General features: G+C 39.7%; 2 protein-coding genes across 2 annotated transcripts in view; one reads left to right on the forward strand and one right to left on the reverse strand.

Moving 5' to 3' along the window:
* Positions 1-3,133, forward strand: part of LOC5574786 (facilitated trehalose transporter Tret1) — a 51,236-nt gene extending 48,103 nt beyond the window's left edge. The window contains exon 5 of the mRNA XM_001655295.2: positions 1,435-3,133. Coding sequence (XP_001655345.2) covers positions 1,435-2,514 — 1,080 coding nt within the window. The 3' untranslated portion in view covers positions 2,515-3,133. The remainder of the gene's footprint in view (positions 1-1,434) is intronic.
* Positions 3,134-7,141: 4,008 nt separating this feature from the next.
* The window catches only part of LOC110677839, a 52,445-nt gene continuing 35,970 nt past the window's right edge, over positions 7,142-23,616 (reverse strand). The window contains exons 4-6 of the mRNA XM_021849476.1: positions 8,901-9,501; positions 8,575-8,841; positions 7,142-8,512 (exon numbers count right to left, since the gene is read on the reverse strand). Of these exons, the coding sequence (XP_021705168.1) occupies positions 8,258-8,512; positions 8,575-8,841; positions 8,901-9,501 (1,123 nt within the window). The 3' untranslated portion in view covers positions 7,142-8,257. The remainder of the gene's footprint in view (positions 8,513-8,574; positions 8,842-8,900; positions 9,502-23,616) is intronic.

The raw sequence follows: 23,616 nt of genomic DNA on the forward strand, positions 1-23,616 counted from the left end.
GAAAGATGGAAAGATGGAAAGATGGAAAGATGGAAAGATGGAAAGGTGGAAAGATGGAAAGATGGAAAGATGGATAGATGGAAAGATGGAAAGATGAAAAGATGGATAGATGGAAATGTGGAAAGATGGAAAGATGGAAAGATGGAAAGATGGAAAGATGGATAGATGGAAAAATGGAAAGATGGAAAGGTGGAAAGATGGAAAGATGGAAAGATGGAAAGATGGAAAGATGGAAAGGTGGAAAGGTGGAAAGATGGAAAGATGGAAAGATGGAAAGATGGAAAGATGGATAGATGGAAAAATGGAAAGATGGAAAGGTGGAAAGATGGAAAGATGGAAAGATGGAAAGATGGAAAGATGGAAAGATGGAAAGGTGGAAAGGTGGAAAGATGGAAAGATGGAAAGATGGAAAAATGGAAAAATTTAAAGATGGAAAGTTTGAAAGATTTAAAGATGGAAAGATGTACAGAAGGGAAGATGAACGATTGAAAGATTTTGGATTAGATGAACAGATGGAAAAATGGAAAGATCACGATCTTCTATCCCAGTTATTTTTAAGACAATTCGGAGGTTGACTTATTGAGTTGAGAAAATGCAACATCGTGGTGCATATCGAATATTACAATTTTTAAATGACTTGTTGTATAAACGACATTTTTGCTAGAATATTTCTGTGTATTTCTTATGTCCATGGTTTGCGGATACAGCATTAAAATCATCGCAAAGTGTGTGTTGGTATGACAATTCCAATCAGCTGGTAAACGAGTGCCCAAAATCAGGCCAAGGCCATTGTTCCACTTGAACGTTTCACCCGAAAACTGACGCATCTTCAATCAATGCTGCCTGTAGTGGGCGACAGGTTCGTAAATCACCCCAAACAGCTTCTTTCCTGTGTTGAAGTGGGTATGTTCACTTGAGAATAAAGCATTAATGTAGGGGGAAAAGAGAATTAAACGTGTCATCAAATTGTTACGTCGCATGAATATAACTATAAAGATTATCATACCGTACTATAATTTGTTTCATTAATTCACGGGGCATGTGAAGAGTTCATAAAACGAGCGGAAGACTCGTAACCTTTGAAAAACAGTGAGATACCTCTAAAACCTAGTTTATTTTTAATTGATTGAAAGATGTCTGTTTATAAGTCAATTTTAAGACCATGATAAAACCTAAAAAATCTTGTGATCTCTGTTACCATTTGTATACGTCCTCAAAGTGCGTTGTGGGATATTATCCCCAGAAACTCCAGCAAAATACCACTTGCCCCTGAGTTCTACACCGGACGAAGTATAGTCATCGTTCACTGACACCTAAATTGATCTTGACAGCACGACGGCCAGCTGCCGACAATAACCCGCCTCGCAATTTGATTAATCAAAGTTCGTTTCCCTTTCTCTTCTCTCTTGGTTTGCTCTCTCCGAATCATTTTAGGTCCTGCTGGCAGAAATCGCTGAACCACATCTACGCGGACTGCTCATCGGAGTCCCATTCGTGTCCTACTCGTTGGGCATTCTGCTGGTCTACTTTTTAGGAAGTTTCCTTCACTGGAGAGAGGTGGCCTGGGCTGGGACAGTTCTTCCTGCAGTATCTTTCCTCGCCATAGCAGTGATGCCAGAAACGCCGGTCTATTTGGCGCGAAACAACCAGCTCCAGAAAGCCGCAAAAGCCCTGCACTGGCTCCGGGGATGCCCGATACAGGCCAAACGGGAACTGGTCCAGCTGATCATTCGATTCCGCAACGAGACACTGGAAGGCAACAACAATGGCATCTGGAAGTCGTTGGCGGAGATTTCGCTGATCAAACCGCTGGTAATCATCAACAGTTTCCACGTGCTCCAGATCCTATCCGGGACGTACTTGGTGGTGTTCTACGCGGTCGACATCATCTCCGATATGGGAGGCAGCGATATCAATACGATGCAGGCAGCGGTTTTGACAGCCGTGGTGCGACTGGTGTTCACCTGCTTGTACTGCTTCCTACTGTTGGCAATGCCTCGCCGGACGATGGTCATTGGCAGCGGAATCGGTTCCGGTTTGAGCTGTTTAGCGATTGCCATTTTCATGTACGCTCGAATGGACGCGTTGAAGACTTCGATGGACACCTACGTGATGGCGGTGTTCATCTTGATCTACATCGGGGCGAATACGGGGTTCATGACCATGCCGGGGATCATGATTGGGGAGCTGCTGCCGGCGAAGATCCGCGGCCAGATAGCAGGCTATCTGTTCACCATATTCAACTTGCTGTTGTTCGGGGTAGCAAAGGCATTTCCCTACGTAAAAAAGGTGTTCAAAACTCAAGGACTGTTTTTGATATTCGGGGTGGCTTCGTTTGGGGCGTCCCTCTTGGTGTACCTAATGCTACCGGAAACGAAAGGTTGGACACTGCACGACATCGAGGACTACTTCCAGCAGCGAAACTGGTTCTGGGTGAACAGGAGGATAAGTCGTATGAAAGGGGATACGGGGGTAGAAGAAGAGGGGACGCCATTGAAGGATGTTAAAAAATGAGTCACAGATAAAGCTGGAATCATGAAGTTGGTCAACTTATAACTTTACTTGTACAATTTTGTAAATATAAGTGTAAGAATAACTAATATATTTCGTTGAATGTGAAACTTTCTGGGCCTCTATTGGATGAAATGTGTATTTAGAAATTTAGAGATTATAATTATGTCCATTTCAAATTTCAACACAATTTTTTGACATCATACGACATACAAATATGTTTCACGATCAATGTTTTTGTAAGGAATTTCATGGAATTATCGTTAACACTCTTCTATTCTGCTCTATTCTATTTTTCCTCATTCCAGAATTTCTTGTTTTTTAAAGAGTTTTTTTTTTGGGAATTCATTCACCATTTTGTCAAGACATTCCTTCTAATTCCTTCTAAATGTGCTTGCTTTCTTAAATGTGTAAAACTACTTCATTTTCAAAAAGTAGCTAACATTTTTTAGGAATAAATATAAAAAATCTTAGTCAATAGGTTTTCACCAATAAATGAACAAAACTAAATTTATATCAAGTTCGAACAATGTTGTGGACAACAAATTTAAGGCCAATCACAATCTCGCTGAATCGTTCATTCCTGAGCATGAATTTTATACGGAAGAACGATTATAACAAACATGAAGCAGATCTAAAGTCAGAATAATCTATATAAATAAAAATGGAATGGTGTTTGTATGTCACGAAATGGCTCACGAACGGGGCAATGGATTTGGATGATTTATTCTCCATTTTGTTCGTCAAGGATTTCGACGTGTTTGTGTGTATAAAAGTTCCAAAATGTTCACCGGGAAAGTCGGAAAAAACGAGAGTGAACGGAACTGTCATTTTGTATGGGACGAGGATGGGATGAGGATTCATAGAGGTTTTCAACAACCTACATGATGGCAAGACGAAGCTTGCCGGGACCACTAGTAGATTATAAAATTTAATACATGGTTCTCCCCTAAATTCAAGGTGAAGATGAATCGAAGCCAAATCTCGAATTTTGATGAGTCCAAATCTAGAGAATCAGTCACTGGTCAACCGCTGGTGGTGACCATCCAATTAAATTTTTAGTGCAAACTGTTGTCTGGTTCTCTAGATTTGTGCTCTTGAAAACTCGATATTCGGTTTCGATACATCTTCACCTTAACGGCAAACTTGGGCGGGATTCTTACCAAATGCAGAGTAAAATTTCACAAGTTTTTTTCGTATGATTACACAAAATTCTAGGCAGGTTTATTACTGAATCCAGAAATAAAATTGGAGACATGGCCGCGGTCGTGGTAACCGCTTAGGAATATACGTGAAGCAACCCGGTATACCAGGAATTGTGCTGCACCAGGACCTGATTTTTTGCACAATTTTTGTAATAGAAATATTCACAACAATCCATAGGCCGATGGAGAAATGCTTCAATACGGTACTAGGAGGCCCCACTCAGCTACCGGATTCACATTTCTTCTGACAAAGGACCAGAACACAGTTGATCCATCCAAGTACAAACCAATAACGCGCCGTTTCGAGTCTGTACAAAGTGCTATCGTCGGTGATAGCGAGGAGGCTGCAAGACCATTGCGACGCCAACAACGTGATGACCGAGGAACAGAAAGGGTGTCGCAGAAACACGCAAGGCTGCAAAGATCAGGACATCGTAAATGCAGTCAATCGTTCTTATTCTGCGCGGCGTGTGAGTCGAGACGACTCACTCTCACCGCGAGTAACGTGAGACGACTAATGTTAATCAAATGGGAGCAAGTCGACAATTGTCACCTCATTCGACTCGTGTCACCTCAGTGACCTCGCACGCCACGCAGAATAAGCACAAATGTAGGACAAGCTACCCAAAAGCAAAGGAACCTGAGTATGGCGTACATCGACTACAAAAAGGCATACGACTCAGTACCGCACTCGTACCTTTTTAAGGTACTGCAGTTGTATAAGGTAGACGGGAACGTCATCAGGCTATACAGCTGTATTACGGTCCAGGACTCTCAGCATCAGGAGGGGGATTTTTCAAGGCGCTACCAGAGTGTCGTGTTTCTCATGTATACCTAAATGAGCTAGTGTACCATGCGATATTTCATATCGCAGCTCACAGATTATGTGAGACACGAGATGCGGATACGTACAAAATATATCTTAGTGAGCGAGTCTCATGAGACATCTCGTGAGGCTCGTCACATGCGCTTACTAGGAGTACTTTTATGCATTTATGTTTGCCTAGTACAATAACTCCACGGAAGCATACGACTTTGGTCTATACCTATGCTTCTTCGTTGGCCAGCCCAAGTTTTTCGATTCAAATTCTAGAATCTCAACCGCGTTGAACCACATCAGTCCTTTGAAACTGCCTACGGGCAGTTTGATCCATATTTTAATCCCTTTTCCTTGCTTCTGAAACCTTCGCCTGCGAGGCTCAAATGTACTGTCACATTGAGATTTTCTCATGAGACGGCGCATGAGCCAGTGCAGATGTGATCGTTTGAGCTAGTACATTGCTACATGAGATCTAAAAAAATGTGTCTCACCACGTGCTCAAGCGCGCGATTATTTTTGTGCGCTCATGGCAAACTGATCTCAAGCTCTTGATATGAAGCGCGTATACATGATATCTGGGCGCTACCCTTACTCCTCTGTGGTTTTGCCTTGGCCATGAACCCCCTCAGCAATGCACTCAACCAATGCCTCTACAGCTACCAACTGAAAATCGGGGAAAGGAGTTCAAAAGTTACCCACACCTTCTATATGGACGACCTGAAGCTATTTGCGGAATCAGTGCAGAGGCTGCATCAGCTGTTGCAGCTAGTTACGACATCCGGATGAAGTTTGGTATTGACAAATGTCGGTCAATTCATCTACGTCGGGGTCAAGTTAATATGGCTGAAGGCAAAACGTATAAATACCTCGGATTCCTGCAACTTAGAGGTATTCGCCACACGATGATCAAGAAGGAGCTGCAGGAAAAGTTGTCAACTATATTTTGAAGAGCTTTTTGTCTGCCGGTAGCAAGGTGAAGGCGATCAACGCGTTTGCTGTGCCCCTGTTGACGTATAGTTTCGAGGTGGTAAAGTGGACCAAGACTGACTTGGAAGCGATCGAACGAGCAGTATGAGTGCCGTTCACCGAGCATCGAATGCGCCACCCAAAATCGTCCATAGAGAGTCACCCTGTCACGTGCAGCAGGAGGAAGAGCTGCGGCATGTTTCGTAGAAAGCCAGAACCGCCACGAAATTTACCGCACTATGCGAAGCTGACCACGGTTCCAGCGCCTTGCATCTGGCGCAGGGGGATTACCAGCTGTACTACGACATCCAAACCGTCGATGCTGATCGCAACGTGGAAGCCGAAGGAGTTGCATGGAACGCACCCCCATCAACTGGAGCTCGAACACATCGATAAGTTGGCGTCAAACACTTGGCTAGTTCGGGGTGACCTCTTCTCAGAAACGGAAGGTTTCCTGGTAGCCATCCAGGACCGGGTAATTGCGACGAAAAACTATCAGCAGTACCTACACGTTGCACGAAGACGTGGAGGACCGCTGTAGAAGGTGCCATTCAGTAGGTGAGACCTGAGAGAGACTCGCGAAGAGGAAAAATATCAACGTCATATGCAGCCCAGATTCCCCTCTCACGAAACGTCAAATGCAGCCCACCGTTTTTTTGGCTGAAAAAGTGAAAAGTATTGTGTTCAAAGTAAACTGTTATTAAAAACCTCAGTCGGCGAAGCAGTTTTTTCCAAAGTTGCTGATAAATCTAAGCAGAAGATCAATTATTTCTAATATCTGCTACGTTTGCTGGCATGAAATTTCACTCAAACGGCTATTTATGATTCGATGTGATGCAAACTCAATCATTTTTTGCTGAGAGGTTCATGTGAGGATTTGAACAGCATGCGCATAATTGTGGAATAAGAAAAAAACTCAGCAATCGCAGAAAAAGAAGACCGTCTTCGCGAGTCTCGTCTCAGGGTGAGACTATCGAGCATGTCTTTGCCGGCTGTTCAGTACTACCTTGATCGACTCAACGAAGCTGACAAGATTGTGCAAACAGTTTGCTCTTAAGCGCAAATTGGTGGACCGATTTGTGCTCTATTACAAGTAACTGTCTGACTCGTTTCTGGAAAATAGTTGCATAAAGCTGCATTGGGATCGCGAGATCATAACGAGTTACACTCTTCGACATCGCTGTACCGCTGAATCGCAATGTTCAATCAACTTCTCTAACAAAATACCACGACTTGGCAGAAAAGTTGAAGTAGATGTGGCACCTAGAGGACGTCCGTATAGTTCCGGTAGCCCTCTCAGCGACTGGAATTGTCCCGAAATCTCTTCTAAGGTCCCTAGGCGAGCTGGAATTGAAAAAGGTCCTACATAGCATCCAAAAAGCGGTGATTCTTGGAACCTGCAGTATAGTGAGACAGTTCCTGAACCACCATAACTGAGAAGCTCATCTAGCAGACTCTTTAGGATAAAAATACCGACGAAAGAGATCCACAGAGCCTAATCCTAATCGGGAGTGTTGAAAATTTCCAGCATTTTTTACTGAGAAGTACCAAAACTCTATAATAATGGTATTTTAATCGTTATAAAACAATCACAATTTACTTTTCACTTTGAACCCTTCCGAGAAAAATGTTTTTGTATCCAAAACATAGTTGGATATCCAAGTGTTGTGTATTAGGTGTAGCTGAAAGATCATTGGACGTGTTAAAAGCAGATATCAACTGCTTATATTTGACGGAAATGCATATGGAACTGCGATTCTCGGATTTCATAACTATTAAACAAAATAAGCCCATTTTTTATATTACAACCGCTACGGCTATCTGGGCCCCTTATGTTTAACATATCTGAACCCATTTAATAATGCTCTATTGTAAAACAAACGATGTAAGGCGTTCCTTACATTTGTTCATCAATCAAGAAAAATGATACATACTTAGAATTCACAGATCCTTAGAGCCACCCAATAGGTAAACCCTGATCCAGAGGATGAGAAACATAATGGCCTACTTTTTCTAACACAAGAAGCTAAACTGGAAGGTGCTTCTTTTCATCACTCTTAACAAGGAAAATAGCTCTTTTCAGTTCTATTTCGGGATTTTTTTTTCAATTTCTTGGTCAACAAGCTGCTGATCCTACATTCGTAGTGCGTTCTCGAATGAATAATACAGTGTTAAAACACTAATAATGAACATTAACGAGCCCTAATTTAAACTTTTGTACAAGATATTGAAAAAAATTTCCAAACTAATCCAAATCCAAACAAGAGAATGTATGTTTTCTATGAGAGCAATATATTCAAAGGCTCATACAAATATAACGAAAAAGTCGAACACTACATTGAATTCTGAAATGGGTCTAGTGTTAGAAATTCTTTGTGATATTATCTCCTAATTGACAAGTTATACATTAAGCGATAAGACAACGTAAATGTAAATAACTAAGAACGTGTCTGTGCATTTCAATATTTGGAAGGACATATAAGATATCTTTGATGATCAAAAGAAACATGTATCGTGAAGCGTATCTATGAGGAAAAACTGCTACCAAATACAAAGGAAACTAATAGCTAAGCTAATAAAAATATAAGTATTTTAGAAATGTCTGTAAATAGAAAGATACTCGAAATAGTCTACTTATTACTAATACTAAAGTTCTCTATCGTTTCCAGTTAGCTTTAGTAGGTCTTTGTATAAGCTGGTATAATGTACCAAAATCGAATACGTTCAATAAATATCTCAACAATTGAACAAAATATCACGCGCACTTTGATTTGCTATCACACGCCTTCAGCGCTCTATTGAGTGACTCCATCGGCCGGTACTCGTGCATCTGCCACGGTCGCACCATCGGCCCAATCAGTGGTTCACAATTTGGAAGATAATCGAAGAACACCTCCCGAAAGCGATCCACATTGGTCCGATAGGGATCCATCGTGGACCAGTACAGCCGATTCTCCAGCATTTGGACCCGTTTGAACTTTCGATAGAACGCGCAGAGTTGCACTTGGGCCTGTGGAAATTTTCAGTAATTAATTTAAATGATACAGATATTGTACTCCCTAAAAAACTAACCGTTCGTTCTAGCCGTGTCTTAAAGTTCCAGTTAACACGTCCCTGCATGCCTAGATCCTTACACACGGGCCATCGCATGGCCGTCACCCTTGGAATCAACCACTCCCAGAAGAATTTGCTCTCGTAGAGCAACTCGTTTCGTTCACGCTGCGAAGGGATCACCCCGTACCGGTTCTGTATCCAAGCGTTAAGGAACGGTACACGATAAGCGTCCGGAAATGTTGCCAAGACGTATTTTGGATGCTCACACAGTTTCAATAAAGCCCTCTGAAACAGACAACTCGATCATTTCGTTGAAGTTCCATTGTCATTTTCAATTGACCTACCTTTAAGAGATGCTGAAGAAATTCGGGATCCTTCGAATCGATGTACTCAAAATCGAGCAGGTCAACCTCGGTTTTCTGCTGTGCCACTTCTTCGCGACCTTTGAGGAACCTCTCGTGCCAAAGCTTCAACTCACAACGCCACATCTGCTTCATGCAGCGGTCCACGGCTTCACTTTCGTCTACATCCCCGTTTTCCTCCATTCCCAGTGCCAATCGGATGGCCTTTTTCACCGGACAAACCGGTCGCTGGACGTCATCTTCCAGTATCTTCCGATAGTCAAACTCGAACGGTACCGATGCTCGACAACAGCGGAAATACTTCAGCAGAGATTTCCTCTCATTTACGGCCAGCATACTTCGGAGGCAGAATATGCCCGGTTCTTTGTCGCATGAACACTGGGTGCCATCCAGGAGCTTCCGTTGTCGTTCGAACGACGCCCAGCATTCGGGACAGTTTCCACGTGGAGTAAGCATACAGGTTACAACCGAATCGTCTATCAGCTTCCGCAGCAGTAGCTGTATCAAGTGATTATCGCGTGCTAGCTCGTCTGCTTGTTTCTGTTCATTGCGCACCTTTGTCACCTCGTCGTTTAGCTTCTCTCTGTAAACGACAACGCTTTAAATTTGTGATAATAAAAGACATAAAATCCAATCAAATGCAGTCCAATGCAAATCCATTCAAAATTTTGAAATTCAAATTGTTATTCATCTCTTTTTCAGCCTCATGTAAGTATTTTTTTATTTCATTATCAAAATCAAGCCTTAATTTTGGTTCAAGTCCAACTCGTAGTAACTCATTTGGTAAGCAGGGACATAAATAATGGCTGCAATCAAAAAATGATCTGGAGATGCGGGGCATCGATCCCCGTACTTCTCACATGCTAAGCGAGCGCTCTACCATCTGAGCTACATCCCCTTGTGATTAACCACCAACTCCTTGTTATTAAAATTCAATCTACGTTTTTCCTAGTGATCCGCTGTAGTAGATGGACAGTCCCTCTCGGGGGCGGCATTCAGTGCAAAACTGCCTTTCACTTTTGAGCGCTCTGAAAATACTATCCACTTGCAGCGAGAAACAAGCTCCGCATACAAAATGCCAACCGGTCCAATTTATATTTTAGGTTCGATTTTCTGTTGTATACCGTCGTTAGGGGTGAGAATAGGTCAAAAATGGATATGCATGAATTATTAATTGAATAACTATCGCAATTTAACTCCAATAAGCTTCAAATTTTGCATGTATGTTTTTTGATGGTACATCAACAACTAATCAAAAAATCAATGAAAAATATTTATTCTCCACGGTACTAGAAGCGAATTAAGAATGATTCAATCTCACCCCATAGATGGGGTGACATTGGGTCATTGTAGTTAAAATATGTAACTTGTTTTTTGGGGATATGATTGCACAACCATTCATAGTTGAAAAATATTGATGAAATACGATGGAAACAAGACAAAAAAAAACATCTAAGATGCCTCACAAGTTTGAAAAACTCACTAAAAAGTACAATTATACCAAAGAAATTTGAACAGTTTTGTGCAATTTTCTCTTTACATATGTTTAGTAATCCATTCTGTAAGATATTAATACTGATAACTTTTTGGGCTGTTTTGTTTCACTTACTCCATAAAGTTTTTCTAGCTTCTTATTTTTTCGGAAATCCTTAATAAAATGCAACCTGCTATAATTTAAAAACGGAAATACCTTTGAGAAATCATCCCAGAATTCTTCTAGAAACTCTTCCAGAAATTCAATTTTCCTTCTGGGATTAATGCACAATTTACACCAAACCTGGAATTTCTCTGAGATTTCCTCTAAGCAGGGATTCTCCAAGAAATTTTTTGAAAGATTTTTCCCTCAATTTGCTTTGAGTAGTATCGCATTCTTTCCGAATTATTGAGGGTCCGCAAGTTCGACATCGTAGCGCTGCAGGAGGTTTGCTGGAAAGGGTCGACGGTACATACGTATAGGGATGGTTATACCATCTACCATCTACCTGGTTTCTGAACAGTATACTGCCGTGAATCGCAAGTCAGTCCCATCTGTAAAAAGTAGGCATTGAGAAAATGGGCTCTGAAGTTTCCAAACTCGTTTTCCATACAAATATGCAAAAAAATCCTAAGGATTGGAACATGTTCAAATCTTAATGAAACTTTCACAATTTGCTTTGTACTACGATATTCTTCTTATAGAAATATAAAGATGATCAAAATACGGTTCATTTTTGTATTACACAACGCGGAAATCTGTAGTGGGACTGACATGCGGTTACTTTTCATTATGGGACAATTTGACTTGCTGTTTTTTTTCCTATTTTTCCGAACAAATCATATTATTTCATTAGTGCAGCTGAAAGAGTATTGGAAGATATGGTGAAAACTGAACTCAACTCAATTTTGACGAAAATGCAGATGGGACTGGTTTGCGATTCACGGCAGTATACCAAGCTGAAACGTGAAGCAGATCGGGTTGGATTGAAGGTAAATACGTCGAAGACGAAATATCTGCTGGCTGGAGGAACCGAGCGCGATAGAGCTCGCATTGGCAGACGCGTGATGATCGACGGGGATGAGTTCGAGGTGGTGGACGAATTTGTCTACCTCGGATCCTTGATAACGTCGGATAAAAACTGCATCAGAGAAATTCGAAGACGTATCATTGCCGGAAGTCGTGCTTACTACGGACTCCACAAGACCTTGCGGTCTGGTAAACTTCACTTCCGTACTAAGTGTACCATGTACAAGACGCTAAAAAGAGCGGTAGTCCTCTACGGGCATGAAACATGGACAATGCTCGAAGAGGACCTGCAAGCGCTAGGAGTTTTTGAACGACGTGTGCTTAGGACGATATTCGGCGGAGTATGTGAGAACGGCGTAAGGAGGAGAAGAATGAACCACGAGCTTGCGCAACTCTACGGTGAACCCAGTATCCAGATAGTCGCCAAAGCTGGAAGGGTACGATGGGCGGGACACGTTGTGATAACGCCGGACAACAATCCCGCAAAAATGGTGTTCACCTCAAATCCGGCCGGAACAAGACGAAGGGGAGCGCAACGAGCTAGGTGGTTTGACCAAGTGGAGCAGGATCTTGGAAGTGTGGGGCGATCGAGAAATTGGAGGAACAGCCATGGACCGAGTTAGTTGGCGTAACATTGTGGCGCAGGTCATGTATTGAAGGACGTAGAGCCAGCAAAAGTAAAGTAAGTAAGTATTAAGACATTATCTTAACAATTTCTACAAGAATGCTAATCGGGCTTCTTCAAGTTTATTAAATTCTTCAGGGTTGGGAAGGAAGTTTAGGATTTTTTTCCTGTACTTTTTTCTAAGCATTCCTTTTCGGATTATTCTAGGAGTTACTCTACTGCCCATAACTGCATAACAGTCACATTCGACATTTTTGACAAATTGGAGTTAATACCATGGAAAGTCATCAAATGATAAATACTTTCGATCAACTCAATAAAATCTGTAAGATTGTTCTAGAAAATTCGAAAAAAATACCAAGTTGTTTTGTCAAATTGGCAATTGTAACCGCATAACAGTCACATTGAGATTATACATGAGCCTCATAATGTAGTAGCAACGAAATTTCTATCAGAATTATTTTTTGACTATTCACACAATATTCGATATGAGTTGTACAAATATTCAGCCTCAAATAAGCTCTTTTGAATTCTCAATGATTTTTTGAAATTTTAGTTTTCACCCATACTGCAGTAAAATGCAAACTTGGTATCCCATTTACTCAATGCCTACTTTTGTCGAATGTTAAAAATATGCAGTTATGGGCAGTCTAGGTCACACATGAAAAAGATCTTATAACAGTTCTTGCAAATATCAAGCATTTTTGTGGAAGAACATGAATCAGTCATATATACAGTAGAGCAATTCCACCGAACATGACGAATTTTTTCTTAAATTTAATTTTTGTATATTTTGAATAGCCTGAAAATTTGCATACAGATTCTTTATGACCAAAAATGCCATTTTGCACCTTCAGACCGCCATTTTGAACCTCGCCCTTTTTTTGAGAAGGGCGTATCGGAAAATGCATGGCAAATCTTTAAAAAACTGTAACTCGAAAACGGTTTGTCCGATCGATTTGAGATCTTCTACAAAGTTGTAGGTATTGCTTAGGACTATTTGGAGAAAAATATGCACGGTAAAAAAAAGTTACAGATTATTTTTTATTTCAAAAACAAAATTTTAAAATCGATTTTCTCCAGAAACGCAGTATTGATTTTTTTTTTATTTTTGGATATGTTTTAGGGGACAACTTATGTGATTTATTGCACATTGTTTCATAATGGAAGAATTATGGACAAAAAAGACATGATTTTTTAAAAAAATACAGATTTCGAAAAAAAAATCGAAATAGAGGAAAACAATATTTTTTTATGTGATTTTTTGAATGTACAGAAAAATTGCAATCGAAAAGTACTTAAGTAAATTTTATCTAGGTTGCATCAATTTCGAGATATACTCATATTTATATAAAATTTTCAAATAAAAAAAGTAAAATAGGCCCTTTTCAAACATATTTCGTGTTTCTCCATTCCAGAAATATTTCATTTGGTTGAGTGAATCGTAGCTGAATTGTTTATTGTTTGATCAAAACCTATTTACTAAAGTATTTAAAAAAGTATGCACGATAAAAAAAATATAAACGAAATTTTCAAATGAATGTGTGAAGTTCATTGTTCTTAAAAACCGCGAAATTGATGTTTTTAATTTTTGGATATGTTTTGCAGCATATTGTTTGTAATTTCTTGCACAATGCCTCAAAACGGAAAATTTTTGATAAAAAATAAATTATTTTAAAAAAATAAATAAAACGAACTTATGTTAAACGATATTTTTGGTGCGTTTTGGTGTGAATCACAAATTTTAAGCTTACTATTTAATTTATTCTGTTCAGCAAATCCCAACAAAACCAATTTCTGAATATTATCTTCCGTAAGATTTCGACATTGTTTAGAACAACTTTGTTTGAACACTTTAATACATCTTGAATTGATATAACCTATTGCGAAAAAATGATATTTGTACAGCTTCACACACAACAAAAATAAATACCTCTGTAAAACGCCTCCTTAATCCACAATATAATGCTGTATCTTGTTTCGTAGCACGTCAATTTCACAGGCAAATAAAAGTCACCTACAATCACTGAACAATCACTGTTGATACACCACTAATGCTCTCATGGTTTCAGACTTACCTTATATACTACATAGGTACTTCACACCACGAAGTTTTTGTACCGCATTTTTTTCAATGATGATTGCTACAGTGATAAAACTTTACAACATAGCGCATTATTTTTGTATCCATGAAGTACGTTTGAAAAAAGCATCGTTTTTCTTTTATTAATTTACCATGTCCATGTATGGGTATGGGAAAAACGTGTTTGTTCATCATACCTACTAACACAGGCAAAAGTGATGAAAACCCTTGTGGAGCCTGTTTAGTAGAATGCCTGTAAATATACAAACAGATGGGTAGTACTGTTCCTTTTAATTCTACTATTGTATCCTTCGACAGATACGCGTATTTCAACCTCAACTGTAAAGCCGTCTTCCGTGTTGTGTACTTGACTTGCCTTGGTTTGTGTTGTTGAAATCAAAATAAAATTTTCCGGAATGGAGAAACACGAAATATGTTTGAAAAGAACCTATTTTTCTTTTTTTATTTGAAAATTTTATATAAGTATGAGTATATCTCGAAATTGATGCAACCTAGAAAAATTTTACTTAAGTACTCTTCCAATGCATTTTCTGTACTATCAAATAAACACATAAAAAATATTGTTTTCCTTTATTTCGATTTTTTCAAAATTTGTAATATTTTATAAAATTATAACTTTTTGTCCATAATTCTTCCATTATGAAACATTGTGCAATAAATCACATAAGTTGTCCCCTAAAACATGTCCAAAAATAATAAAAATCACAGATGCATTTTCATAGAACATCGGTTTTAATTTTTTTTATTAAAAAAAATCTGTCATTATTTTTTACCGTGCATATTTTTCTCCAAATAGTCCTAAACAATACCTACAACAACCGCAAAATATATTCAAAAATTAAAAACATCAATGTTGCGGAATATGCTTGAAAAGGGCCTATTTTTCTTTTTTTATTAGAAAATTTTATATAAATATGAGTATAGCTTTAATTAAAAATCACTTAAGTACTTTTTGATTGCAATTTTTCTGTACTTTCAAATAATCACATAAAAAATTATTGTTTTCCTCTATATCGATTTTTTTCAAAATCTGTAATATTTAAAAAAATCATTACTTTTTTGTCCATAATTCTTCCATTTTGAAACATTGTGCAATAAATCACATAAGTTGTCCCCTAAAACATATCCAAAAATAAAAAAAATCGAAACAGCGTTTCTGGAGAAAATCGATTTTAAAATTTTGTTTTTGAAATAAAAAATAATCTGTAACTTATTTTTACCGTGCATATTTTTCTCCATATAGTCCTAAGCAGAGTCTATGAATGGAGAGTTGCGCGAAGAGGCTTCTTTGAATGGTTGTTCTTCTTCGTCTTCGAAAACAGCCCCTATCTGTTTTGCTGGTCTGCTCGATAGGTAGACGGTTTGACAGTTCGATAGGTAGATTTGGTTTCACTCTTCGCGCAACTCTCCATTCATAAACTCTGGTCCTAAGCAATACCTACAACTTTATAGAAGATCTCAAATCGATCGGACAAACCGTTTTCAAGTTACAGTTTTTTAAAGATTTGCCATGCATTTTCCGATACGCCCTTCTCAAAAATAAGGCGAGGTTAAAAATGGCGGTCTGAAAGTGCATAATGGCATTTTTGGTCATAAAGAATCTGTATGCAAATTTTCAGGCGATTCAAAAAATACAAAAATAATCGAGTTTGCGAAACGGCGTGGAACCGCTCAGTATTGAACAAAACATTTGCAACTTTTTCGATTTTCCATACAAAATGACCAACTTTGGTCAGCTATATCTCAGTTATTTATGGACCGATTTGAACGAAATTTTGGCAAAACATCAGACATAACATGAATTTTAACATATTTTTTTGAATGATTTTTCCAATCACAAATTCAAAAGGAATAACGGTTTGACTAAAGTGAATTTTTTGACGATATTTTATAAATGACATAACAAAAAATATGGAAGAAATAGCTTCATGGTATATTCAGCAAAGTTGTAGATTTTAACGAGATGAACAAGTTTGCTGAAGACAGTTTTTGTATAGGGCTATCAGATTTTGAGATAAATAGTTTTGAATTTTTCGTCGAAAATTACACTTTAGATAAACCGTTATAACTTATAAACTTGTGATTGGAAAAATTATTCAAAAATATATGTTAAAATTCAAGTTATATCTGATGATCTGTGAAAATTTCATTTCAATCGAATCATAAATAACTGAGATCTAGCTTTCCAAAGTTGATCATTTTGTATAGAAAATCGAAAAAGTTGCAAATGTTTTGTCCAATACTGTTATACCGTACACCCCCGTTAATTTAAACGGTACCTCATGCAAACCATCGGGGTTCATTTTTAATTTGAACATCTAGTCACCCTAGAAACGTGATTCTGGTCACCTCGTTCACTGTTTTGTTTTGATTCTGCGTTCCGTTCCACAGCGTTCCATTTCAGTTTAGCGTTTGAACCATTTTAATCTAAACGATGTGCAAATTAGCGGGGTACAGATTAAAAAGTGTTCAGATTAAACGTGGTCAAACCAACGGGGGTACTGCCATTCCATGAAAAACCGATCTAGTGGGTCACCGATTTCCGTGAAAATTTGCTATGGGGCTCTGCACAAAAGTCTTTCTCCCTCTTTTACTCCTGCATAAAATTTGTAAACAACAAGGCCAGTAAATGTCAATATCCCATACAAAATCAAAACAGTGCAGAGCCCCATTTTTTTTCCTTATCCGAAATAAGGATACACGTGATTTTGGATTTTTTTATTAAGGTGACCAAAAAAATCGCGATCTTGCAAAATTTTTATTTTTTTAAAAATTATAACTTTTGAATCGCTTGACCGATTTTTAATTTGCTTTGACAAAATATAAGCTAAAAATTTTGACTTTCAAAAAAATTTAAAAATTCAGAAAAAAAAATTGTACATGCAAAATTTCCGTTTTTTCGTGTTTTGAAGGCCTTGGAACAAAAGGGGCTATTGCTGTTCTCAAATTATTAGCAATGTAGGGTGCAGAGCTACTTGGGCACTTCCATGATTCACTTTGGCATGGGGGGTTTTTTCGCGGTCAAATTGGCGGAAACTTTCAATAAGAAGCACATTAGTACGACACACATTGTGACCAAATATGAAATCTGTACTGCCCATAACTGCATATTTGTAACATTCGACAAAAGTAGGCATTGAGTAAATGGAATACCAAGTGTGCATTTTATGACAGTATGGGAGGAAACAAAAATTAATAAGAATTACCAGGAACTCGAAAGTGGTTATTTGAGGCTGAATTTTGTACAACTCATATCGCATACTAGGTAAATAGTTAGAAAATTATTTTGATAGAATTTTCATTGCTATTACATTACGAGGCTCATTTATAATCTCCATGTGACTGTTATGCGGTTATATTTACCAATGTGACAAAACAACTTGGTATTTTTTTCGAATTTTCTAGAACAATCCTACAGATTTCAGTAAGTTGATCGAAAGTATTTATCATTCGATGACACTCCATGGTCAAAAATGTCGAATGTGACTGTTATGCAGTTATGGGCAGTGTAGCATTCAAAAAACCCCACTGCCGAAGTGAATCAAAAGTTCCAAGAATAGGATCCGGCTCCCTATGTTTTTAGTGTTTGAGATGTATTTAATTGAAAAAAAAAATCTGTCATTTTTCATCGGCACACACTGTAGGTCTCAGCGCATTAAATTTTTTACTTTTGAAAAAAACATAACTTTTGGACAGCTCAACCGATCTCCAATCTTTTTTTTAATGGAATAAAAGCTTAAGATTTGAACTTGTCAAAAAAAACAAAGGACTCTGAAAAAAAAAGTTTTTTACATGTAAATTTCCCAATATCACGTTTTGTTTGTCAGAACTTCGCCCCTACTCGGAATTCTTAGCTTAAATGTTTATTTTTGTGTTTCAAAACATTCAACAGCTATTTGAAAAGTTTTGAGAAAGCATAATTAATAATTTGTATGTGATAACTTTTGTATATTAGTAATTTGAACCTTGAAAGGCATTCGGAACTAAACACACATTTCGGATATTTTGTCCATTTTCCGAAAATTTAGCTATAGTGTGACCTCTTTTGCAAGGCTTATTTATTGCTGAACTAAACTTAGTAAAATAATAAACACTTGTGTTTATTATTCGTTATTTTGGCCTCTTTTGGATCAAATGCTCTTGTAATATACCAGAGCTGAAAAAAAATTATAGAAAACTTATTCAGTTCTTAATCATGTTTATGTTGAACATGTGGAAATAGCTGAAGTGCGAAACAAGTAAAACGATAGTTCGTCTTCTGAATATTCCTTTATACATATACATTTCTGCACTGTTACTTCAATAGGGCCAAACTAACTTAAGCGATTCCTCTTAATCGATCCTCTCTTTCGCTAATAACTTCGCTAAAGTAGATAAATCTGTAATATTTCTTGTTAATAAAGCAAGCTTTAGAGATTATTCATCCTACAGCACAAAAATATGTTACAAAAAGAGAATCAGTTTTCTGCAATAACGCAAAGAGAGCAACGATGAGGAGAAACCGATGAATGCAGAGAAGCCCTTATGAAAAAATAATGCAGATTTGTTTGATGGAATATTGTTTTTTTAATTGGAGGAAACACTTCTTGTTCAGCTCATTAGTGAAACAATCTTGACGTTGACAAGTCAAATGAAAATCTTTGGAAACGTTTAATAAATGGTGATTCAACTATTGTTCATTTGAATGCATAGAGCTGAACATTGACCTATGCTTGTGTTTAAAGAGCATTTTCTCAACTCTTAATAGGGCAAAATTTGTATACAGCTGTCAATACCATTCCCGAGCAAAGTTGTATAACAACAGCATAACATAGTGATAACAAAATGTACATCATGATTTCATTTTGTTATTTTTTGTTATCAATACGAAGACACATCAACAAATGTTTAGCTGTCAGATCGAGGATGCCACCGACGGGTGAATGACGTCAAATGTTTGTTATCATTATTCAATCTACATAACTAATTGATAACAAAATGAGTTATCAATGAGGAAAATTGGCTGGATAGCTAAACTTGTTATCAATGTGTTTCAAATTATAATATAATGAGATTAGTATATGATATCTTTAGTATAAACTATTGTTATCACGTTTGTTATGTTGCCTGCTTATTCAACCAAAATGAAAGCAAATAAGTTATCAAATGCTTGTTATCGGATAACACAACTTGTTATCTTTTTGTTACCCAACTTTGCTCGGGTTATTAAACAATAATTAAACATGCTTGCTTATTTGTGGCTCTAAATTTTTAGTTGGGAAGGAATGTTAGTGATTGTTACATGCTTTATTGCAGTATTGGTCTACATTGAAGTCATACAATATTCGCTCTTTGGATTCCCACGATAACAATCCCTGAAACTGACGATACACAACAAACAATGAATCCGAAAGAGCGAAAACCTTGATGTTTCAATTTAGCTCAATCCAGCTTTCTTGCATGTGAGAAGTTCTTGGTGATATTCTCACAATGGCCATTCAGAATGGTTCGACGCATGTAGATAAAAGATCATTATGATAAAATTAACGCGTCGTCAGTAAGTTCAGAACGATTATTGTATTTGCAACTGTTAATTTAACTAGTTAAGCTCCGGGTCGATTATTGTATTGAACGTTTTAGAGAAATACAAATAAAGCGTGAACGTGAAGTAATGACCTTCCATCCCATCTTCAAGTGCTCACAACAAGCACAACACTTCATTCTGGCGCTTTAGAGCGTCCTTGTTGTAACTTGTTCAAACATGAAATCTGCCTTGACCGAGTTGGCAGAACGCGCCCACACCCCTTTCTGAACCGAAGGACAGGGACCTAAAGGAATTCAGTAATGTTAGTATAAAATTCATAAACTTATGCCTTTTTTTCCTTAGATATTATAGAATACATAATCGGAAGAAAACCCAAAATCAAACCCTGAAGAAATCTCTGCAGGAATCCTGAGACATTTTCTTGGAAAATTTCTTACGGATTGCTCAGAGGAATATTTCGATAAACTGTCTTAGGAATGCTTGCCGAAATTCTGGAGTCATTTTCAGAAGAAACTAAGGTAGAATCTATCTTAGGAATCCTTGAAGAAAATGTACGAACTTATTATATCACGTGTTAATAACTGGCCAGGGTCAACTACCAAACGAATTTTCAAACTTTCTCCAAAATGGAATTTTCATAGCCGTCAATGGACATTGTTACTAAGAAAACAAATTGAACCAAGATGGGGATTGGACTTCTCTTTGCTAACTGTGAATAAAAACGGATGAAAATGGATGTCCTTCATAGTTTGACGTTTCCTGCAAAAAAGGTGCAAAGGTTGTTCATAATGCGCTGAATTGCACTTTAAGAGCAATCAACAGAATCACATCGGCGACTATACAACTTTTAACAGAACCACTATTCTACATCAGATCGTTCCGACACACTGTGTTGACCGGTTGGCTCTGTGCACGCGTTCGGCATAAACCAGGTGTTTTTCCGAGTTTTTCGCGGTTTTCGCGATCGCAACGCGTGTTAATCTGTGGTTACGGTGGTGAAGAAGAAGAGGATAGTGAAGGTTTGGTGGAAATCGGTGTTAAACCGGCCGAAAACGGCGAAAAAAAGTGACACCCGCGTGCTTTGAAACGGCCAAACAAATCGCCGTCAGCCGGCTCCCCGGCCGTTCTCATTCACTTTTCGGTAGTGCACAGTGTGCTTGAATTGTTTTTCGCTGAAACAAAAAAAAAAGTGTCGAAAGTTTGGGAAGTAAGTGGAATTGAGAAAGTGAGCGATCCACATCAGGGATTCACTACAGTAGTGTCCAGTAGTGCCTACAGTGCGGCACAAAATTTTGGGAACGCCTGGCCATCGCTTTCTTCGACCGAGGAAAAAAGAAGGTAGGATCTTTCCTTTTACTTTTCTTTCGTCAATTTGGGGTAGGTAACGGGTGACCGTTGCCAGTGGAAGTGTTTTCCACTTAAAACAACATGGCGGCCGCTAGTAGCGGCGACCCAGGGGGGTCCGCCAAACGTAGATTGCCAGAATTTATGGATCCAACGAACCAATTTGGCGAATTGACGTTCCTCCAGTTGTCTGGAAAAAACGGAACTCCACTTCCGATCAACCCGTACATTACCGGGAAATCGGTTGAGGCATGTGCCGGCGGTCCAATTGAAAGTGCGAAGACCGAAGCGCAGGGTACCAAGTACACTCTGCGAGTTCGGGACCCAGCCCAAGTTGCCAAATTGCTGAAGCTGACGAAGCTAATTGATGGAACCGAGGTAGAGGTTGTCCCTCACCCCAATCTAAATGTAAGTAGGTGTGTCATCTCGTGCTTCGACCTCATTCAGATGGAGGAAAAGGACATTCTGACTGAGATGATCAGCCAGAAGGTTATTCGGGTACAGCGTATCACCCGAAATGAAAGCGGAAAAAGGGTCAATACACCGGCACTGATTCTTACTTTCTGTAAGACCACTTACCCGGAGTACATCAAAGTTGGCTTGCTGCGCGTTGCTACTCGCCCCTATTTTCCGAACCCGATGCTTTGCTACGGTTGCTTTAGTTACGGGCACACTCGTGTGCGCTGCCCTGGACCGCAACGTTGTGCCAACTGCGCGCAGAACTTCCACGGGGAAGAATGCGGTGAAGCCCCGTCGTGCCGTAACTGCAAGGGTGACCATCGGTCGACCAATCGCCAGTGCCCTGTGTATAAAAAAGAGGTTGAAGTGATCAAGGTGAAAGTGAGTGAAAACCTGAGTTTCCCCGAAGCGAGAAAACGAGTGGAACAACAATCCGGTAGTTACGCCCAAGTAGCCGCCCAACAAAGCGTGTTCGAGAAGAAGCTGAAGGAGCTGGAAGCGGCCATGCTCCAAAAGGATAAGGAAATCGCCAGGTTACATGAAGACAATAAAAAGAAAGAGGAGAGGATCGAGCAGATGATGGCTTTTATCAAGCAGGTTAAGCAGCAGTCTAACCCAGAGAGAGTGCATCATGTGAGCGAAACCGTCGTCGCTGAGAAGCCCCGCCACAGCCGAGAGCAACGAGTGGCCCAGTCGACGGCTGGCCCGATGACACGCTCAAGAAACAACTCCCCGGCCGTTCAGGAGACCAAGCGCGGAAGACCTCCAAAATTCGTTTATCCCAAACCAGCCTCCTCGCCAGACATCAGCCCGCCCCCAAAGAAGACCGCACCCACCACCCATGACCTGACTCAGATGGATTATTCCGGCGAAGAGTCTGAGGTATCGGAGACACCCCCTAACCAGCGTCTTCGATAACCCCACTCTTGAACAACGTTCGAAATACAACGAAGACCCTCGCACGAACACGGACAACGAGACTTTTCGGTTCGGAAGTAGGGAAAGTGTAGTACCTCTTCCGACGCAAGTACGGCAGGATGAAGGAGTCATCCGGGACGTCTTACCCCAACCCGTTGATGACGAGTTCACCTCCGTAGCCGATGGAATCCCACACGACACCACGACATTGCAAACCCACCGAGTTACCATCCACACCGTACCAATATCAAGCAACAGCATCGAAACCAACAACGAGAACTCCGACGATACTACACAAAGTCTTTCCCCAGTGCCAGCTATTGCCGGTGTTTCTGGAAGCAGTCGTGTAGTAGTTTCGGCAATGGCTGGCACTGTGGGACAAGACGTCCCACAGGTCAGTCTTATGAATTCTCAACCACAAACAGGTACTGCCGCGCCTGCAATCTTTTCAGATGCCCACCATACCACACCAACCGCAGCAAATCCCAATCAACAGCAACCAACATCAACTAATCGTCTCGCTATCAACAACCGCACCGAAGTAACTACACAAAGCCTTTCCCCAGTGCCGGCTGTTGCCGGTGGTTCAGGAATCAGTCGTGTAGTTGTTTCGGCAATGGCTGGCACTGTGGGACAAGACGTCCCACAGGTCAGTTTTCGCTTATCCCTACCTCAATCAGGTACTGCCGCGCCTGCAATATTTTCAGGAAACCATCAAACCACACCAACCACAGTGAATCTCGATCGACATCAACCAGCATCAACCAATCGCCTCGCCAACAACAACCATTTCACCGACGATACTACACAAAGTCTTTCCCCAGTGCCGGCTATTGCCGGTGTTTCTGGAAGCAATCGTGTAGTAGTTTCGGCAATGGCTGGCACTGTGGGACAAGACGTCCCACAGGTCAGTCTTTTTAAATTCCCTTCCCAAACGGTTGCTGCTGCGCCTGATTATCTTTCAGGGTACGCCGCATCACCACAATCTCCCGGAGAAGGCCCTTCGAGAGTTCATCGCAGAAACATTACACAAAGCGCTTCCCCAGTGCCGGCTGTTGTCGGTATTGGCAGAACTAGTGTAATGGTTTCGACAGCAGCTGGCACTGTGGGACAAAGCGTCCCACAGGCAAGTGACAGTTTGGTTCTTTCGTCGTCAGAGGCTACCGCACTCCCTCTTTCTCCCACAACAGACACGCCGACCAGAAGAACATCAACCTCATC

This window comes from Aedes aegypti, chromosome 3 (genome assembly GCF_002204515.2).
Source record: "Aedes aegypti strain LVP_AGWG chromosome 3, AaegL5.0 Primary Assembly, whole genome shotgun sequence".
Classification (NCBI taxonomy): domain Eukaryota; kingdom Metazoa; phylum Arthropoda; class Insecta; order Diptera; family Culicidae; genus Aedes; species Aedes aegypti.